Source organism: Apiospora marii (assembly GCF_038362585.1).
Source record: "Apiospora marii strain CBS 49790 chromosome Unknown utg000005l_segment0_segment0, whole genome shotgun sequence".
Lineage (NCBI taxonomy): Eukaryota > Fungi > Ascomycota > Sordariomycetes > Amphisphaeriales > Apiosporaceae > Apiospora > Apiospora marii.
Genome location: NW_027117377.1, coordinates 3100132 through 3106519, shown reverse-complemented (window position 1 = coordinate 3106519; position 6388 = coordinate 3100132). Strand labels below are relative to the sequence as shown.

Genomic DNA, 6388 nt, shown 5'->3' with positions numbered 1-6388 from the left:
TGGCCACCACCACCACCACCATTACTCACAGACTTGAGGACTACACTGCATCTTCGCCAAACAGTGGCTGGCTGTAGGGGGCAACGATAGGATTGCGGGTTGTTTGATCCCCCATACGTAACTACATAGGTGCTTACTTACCTACAAACAGCAATCCGAGCCAAGGGTCAAGTCCATTGCAACAATTGATGGGTTAGGTGAAGTTGGTACTGCCATGTACTGTAGGTACCGTACCGCGGATAGGTACAATGAATGCCGGGCGTAATACTCCGTAATTCACGATGACAAGATTCGAGGGCGGTTGATCAATGAATGAGTGAGCAAATAAGTGGCTGCATTGCTTGCTTGCTTTCTTTAGAAGCCCCAAGGACGCCTCCTTCACAGAAACCAGACATCGAAAATAAAACAAAAATAAGACTCATCCTACATACAGCACAAACACCCGGCGCATTTAAGAGTGGGTGGTAGGCAGGCATGAGGCATGAGGTGGCGGCGGCTCACGGGCGGCCGCACACCAAAAAGTACTTGCATATACCGCATTTATCCAAATCACCTCATCCATGCTACTGCTGCCGCTGCCGCTTACTTCTTACCAAAACTAAAAGCAGTGAGCAAAGGCAGCAGCCAGCCCCTGAGTCTCCAAGGGGTCCAATAAGGAGAGCGACCGACCGGTATGAATTACACGATATGACATTTCACACGCATATACTCCGTATATACCCCCTCCAGTCCTTGCGCCTTACTATGCATGATACATCATTTCGACGCCACTGGTCGAGGAAAGCAACGGAAGACTTTGGAATAATTAAAATAATTAATAATGGCTGCGAGCGGTCTACTGATCATTCAACAGTCACAATGCAGCAGCAGTATATCGAAAATTAGAGCAATGCGAACGTCCTTCTATTGGATATCTCTGGATGCCACACCACATAAAACACCACCTTGCCTAGTTGCTTTGCTTTGCATGCGTAATCTGAAAGACGGGCCAATACTGCCCAGTCTCCCCTGAAAACGCACGCAACGCAAGAAGAAGTAAAAAAAGAAAAAAGCAAACCACCGTTCGAGCCGCGTGCATAACACCAAGATAGCAAAAAACTTCTTTTTGCCCATACACTGCCAAAACTCTGCGGGCTGTGACGGGATGCGTCTACATATCACCACGTCAAGGAAACCACGGTGGATGGAAGCAAGGACCAAACTTTCTTTGATTTTAGGTGCCCGAAGGATAGTGGTGCTGGCTGCTCCTGGACTCGCCGAACGCCGCGTTGCCCTCAGCAATCAGCAGCGCCAGGTCAGAAATAAGCTGACCTCCGCCTCCATGTGCCAAACAAACGAAAAAAAAACAAAAGATAAAATAACAAAATAAAAAAAATAAAGGCTCCGGATCTTCCAAGTCTAAAATGAGAAGCCAGATGTCAGATGCTGCTGTCTTGGCGCCTCTGATGTGTGCTTAACTCCCGTCGTAGAACCGTGTACTCCTAGAACCCCGATGTAATGCAAGTTTGAAACATGAAAATGGGCTCTCTCTTGGGGTGCCAGAACTGTAGCCAATAATGCGTCATTAAAGTCGAGTAACTTGAGGGTATTGATGTGCGTGATACGAAATAATTTCAAGCTCGTTGGATGCCTCCGTTGGGTATTAGTAGTAGAAAATGATGTGCTTGTGCCCGCCCCCTGTGATCGCCTGGATGTATGGTAGGAACAAAGGCCGGATGGTTGAGTAGTTGTTATACCCTATTGCGGTATGGAGTCGGCCATCTCCGTGTCGACATCGCCGTCGTAAACGAGCGACGACCATACCCGCCAGTGGAGGAGGCCGAGATGTGTCAACCGGGTCGCCATATCCTCGATGCCACCTTCTTCGCGGGCTTCCCTTGTCGTGTTCTCACTGGCATCGCGATCCATGGAATGGTCTCGCGACCCCTCCCAGGCTCGGCCGGATCCGTTGATACGCCCTCCAGTGGCTACCGAGAATAAGCCGACGCCCGTCAGGGGCTTCAGATCCCGCACACGCTGCTGAAGCTCGGCGAGTAACTTGTCCTGGAAATGACGCTCGACCTCTTGGAACAGCTGCGAGTCAGGCTCGCATAGATGTCGTTCAAGTTCGTCTTCAAACTGCAATAGCACGTCGGATGGGGCGTCGGTGAAGCGGAATATCTGGAGCGCTAGGGAGTCCTTCATAGCCTTCCACTTGTGGGCGGGCCTCGAGCTGGTAGGTGATGTCTGTAACAAGGCCACCAAGGAGCTGTGCAAGTTTTTGGACTTTGTCCGCGCGTCGGCGGCCGCGGCAAGCGAATTTGCGGGTAAGACCATAGACGAGCGAGGGGAAGAGCTGGCCGATCCGGCGGAAGAGAAGACCAGGCTCGAGGGTCTCGAGGTAGGGGGTGTGTTGAAGTTGAAACTAGACGCATCGTCGTCGCTGCTGCCAGAGGAGATAAAGCCCGATGCATCTGTCAAGGGTGTGGCCAAGAACGGTGTGGGGATGGTAGAGATGGCACCGTGGTTCCGGTACTTCCTCTCCAACTCCTCGTAAAGGCGCATGCAAATCTCCAGGTTGATGTGGTCAAGCATATCGGCGCGGAGTTTGAACATCCGCTCCTCATCGAACAGGAATGTGTTGGGGAGCTGCTCCATGTTGGAAGGTAGGATGAGTTTAGACAATGCTTCGAAGAAGACAGCCATCTCGCCGAAAGCAGCCTTGGACTCTTGTCCAGGTAGAAGCTCATGACAGGCGACAGCATACCAATGCTGCGCTATCTGAGGGTCCAGCTTGCCGCCCTGGATCTTCTTGTAGAAAAAGCGTTTCTCAAACTTGACCGTGTCCTCGATCAGGATGGGTCGGAGGCAGCGGATCTGGTGGTTGGCAACATCCAACTTCATTGCTTCCAGCACACTCAGGAGACTCCGCATTCCTTGCACAAGCTCCTCCATGTCATTGGTCCGGTTGCCGTTGGTCAGCTGGTTGTACATCTCATCCACCCATTCGTCCCTCATAGGAGCGCAGTGAGACTTGAGCACACCAGAGAGCCACGAAGCCAGCTTTTCCAGATCGGCAATGCCTCTGTGGAACTGCTGCATGATCAAATCCACATTGAGTCCCTCGTCCAAATACACCCGATCACGAGACGGGACTAGGGTCTGGATGATTTCCTTCACCGCCTTCAACAACACCGGGAGGCACCAGCCTTGGCCCTGGCCATAACGCTGCTGGAACGACACAGGGTCTGCCACGAACTGTTGCAGCTGGTCCCGCAGGCTCGTCCAGAACTGATCTGCCTTGACCTGCTTTCTCCGGCCCTTCTCGCCGTCCAGATTGGGTCGGAAGTGCAGCTCGGGATCAAAGTTAATATCGTGGCGGAGTTTGGGGTTGTGGATGATCTTGTTGACGTCGAGCTCGCTGAGGGTTGTTTTGGTTACGGGCGGCTCGATTCTCTGTGATGCGGCTGGCGGTCCAGCCGGGCTTCTCTGGGCTTTGCGAGGCTCAGTTCTCGGGAGTCTGCTCTGTAAGTTCTCGGATGTGTTGGACCCGGTGGACGGATTCCGTGATAAGCCCCCGTTCGGTCCCCCCATTCGGCGAGGGTGATCGTTCTGTGCGAATTGAGCCGGCTCTTCCGTCTCTGTGCTGGGTGTCTCCGGTGCCCCCTTCTGCTGTTGTATCTGATCGTCGTGTGCGTTTTGGCTGGGCTCTGAAAGTCGTCGATTCCTCTCCATACCACTGTCAATGCCTTGGTCGCCCATTTTTTCTTTCTGATTTGTTCTCCTTCCCACTTCCGTCAACGTATTAATCCCACCCTTCCTGTAATCGAGATCTGGGCTGGCTGGGGTTTCTCAGGATTATTGTGTTGTACAGTGTACCCGCGATTGTGGCCGGAAGTTGCCAAGACTGGCGTGTAAGTGGAAATGGTCGAGGGTCAAAAAAGGAGAGTGGCTGTTAAGCCAACGATGGCGGGTTAGCTACAGGTTCTATACCGACAAAGGGCAAACGAGCAAGTCAAGGCAGTAAAGTTCTACAGAGAGTCTCGTGAACAAGAAAAAAAAAGTTCGGGTATTTGCAGATGTGGTACAGGTCGGTGTCGTTCCCTTGTGGTCCGTAGCGATTCGTAGCAGCAGCTTCGCGCAGTGAGGACGGAAGACGCAGTGGCAGTTTGTCTAATGCGGGAACGAAACGGGAAGCCGCCTGGGGTTTGTTGCAATGCTGTGTTGGGGCGTTACGAATTACTTACACATGCAACCGATCCGGTCAAATACGTCGGTTTGAGTGAAGGTTGAGAGCGAGGTGCAAACCAACTGACAGCTGATGCGGCTGGATGCTTGCAGGAAAGAATCCTTGAAGGAACGACTTAGACAAGCAAGACAAGGAATGCCTTTTATCGCCAGAAAAGAGTGTCGGTAGCCAGTGTATATAGCTGAGAACGGCCAGCAACAAAGGGAAGACAGACAGCTCTCTTGCACAACAACGGCAAGGGAGGAGAGCAAGCGTATACTCGGCGGCAGTGCAGTGCAGCTGTTTAAAAAGCCAGGTCGTTTTTCACCGCTGCTAAAAGTAGTAGCAGGTAGGTGTGTGGTTTTGGGGGGGAGGCAGGGAGGGAGGGGCGGCTCCCAATGTTATGGAACGGAGATAAAAGGAGATTGTAATGATTGAAGTAGGTATCAACGTATGTACAGCAGCAACAACAACAGTAGTCAACAACTTCTTGATCGCAAAGGAGAGAAAATAGAAGAAAAAAAGAGCAACAGAAAGAAGTCGCAAGTGGCAGTCTCGGTTCCTAAAGAAGCAAATCAAACAGGGCCCCAAAAAGGCAAATTAGAACGTACATACGGTACCCACGGGCTTGTTTAAGGGGTGTGGGCATTGTATTGGGGTGGGAAATGAGGAAATATGAAGCATTGAGACTTCAATGCGCCTTTGCACCCACACCTCACCCATTGCCATGCCGGTCGTGGCTTGGGGCCTAGGGAGTCTGGGAGTCTAGGAAGCTAGGAGCCCAGGAGTCTACCTAGCTAGGAGTCTGGGATCTGGCCTACTGGAACTCAAGACCGGGACTGGGTCTGGGGGTGTTGGTGTGTGTGTGCGTGCCTGTGCCTGTGCCTGTGCCTGCACCATCAGGTAGTGTGTGTGTGTGTACAATTATAGTGCAGCAGCCAGCATACATGGATGAGGATAACATCTTCCCTCGCCCAGTCCTAAAAAGTCAGGTAGCTTTTGCTCCCGCCCGTCAATGATGGATGGCCCAAAAACGCTTGGAACGTGGTACTGAGGTAGCAGTAGCATGTACACTTGCTACGCGACCGAGCAGATCCCCGGTTAGAGAAAAAAAAAAAAGAGACACCCCTCCGTCTTGTCTTTTTTTTTTCGCGCGGATGAATGATACCCAGTGCCAGTGGCCCCGTACCTAGCCTAAGCTGAGATCTAGCGAGCGAGGCGGGCGGGCACCTTGACACACTTGAGCGCAGCGCCTACAACAGGTACTGGGGGGCTCGGGGTCCAGTTCCATCGCCACGTTAAAGAACTTGAGACGATACATAGTAGCGAAGAGCGGCGTGGGCGAAGGTGAGTGGGCATCTTTTTTTTTCTCTCTTCTCTTTTGCTCTTTCGAATAGCGAGTCGCGACTCATCAACCAGGCCCGTCCCATCTGCAGGCGTCTGCTAGTCCTTCTTGTCGGTCAAAAATTGGCACAGGGCGAGAAGGACTACTGCTAGGCGATCAGCGGTGACCAAGACCAGCAGCCAATATACAATACATAGTGCAAGACTGCAGTATGTAACCTCGTCCAAGGGACCACCATTACTAGCTGACTTATTAGGTATGATGATATTATTGGGTGGCCCGGTACATATCTGGGTATGTGTGACTACATCATGTACCTACACACATGTCTACCTATGATTACCGTAAAACATTGTGCGGCATGCATGGGTGGTGATGCTATTAGGTCGCATTCTCGCTCCCTTCAATCCACACATGCATGCCTCCTACTTCCAAGGAAGCGGGCGGGAAGCAGATATTTCAAGTATTCCGCACTCACGCTCCCCTCCCCGGAGACGCAATTGGCCTTTTCTGGATGCCCGTCGCTGTCATGAGGCCTGTATGTACCCGTCCACCCGGTTCAAGATTGATAACAGTGACCTTGGCTGTTTGGAGGGGGACTGGGACTAGCCACCCCCGACCCCCGACCCTGCTCTATTTTTTAATGTGCTGACCTGACTTCCAATTCCAGCTCGCTCGCCAGGTACCCAGCCCGTCTTTAATTAGCACGAGTGGATTGTGGCGTTTGGCCCCTGCAAGAGTTGGACCTTCGTTTTCAACGCCAGAAGGGCAAAAGAACAAAACTGTGGATCGGTTTGGGGAGGGGCATGGATCGGAGAATCAAACGAAGGTCTGAA

At 52.1% G+C, this 6388-nt stretch overlaps 1 protein-coding gene across 1 annotated transcript; it reads right to left on the bottom strand.

Annotated features, from left to right (window-relative positions):
- Positions 1 to 1737: 1737 nt before the first annotated feature.
- PG985_008883 (Protein SOK1) lies at positions 1738 to 3741 on the bottom strand (the record flags this gene model as incomplete). Its single annotated transcript, XM_066828651.1, has 1 exon — positions 1738 to 3741. The coding sequence occupies one exon, from the start codon at positions 3739 to 3741 to the stop codon at positions 1738 to 1740; it is 2004 nt and encodes a 667-aa protein (XP_066683563.1).
- Between the last annotated feature and the right edge of the window lie 2647 nt (positions 3742 to 6388).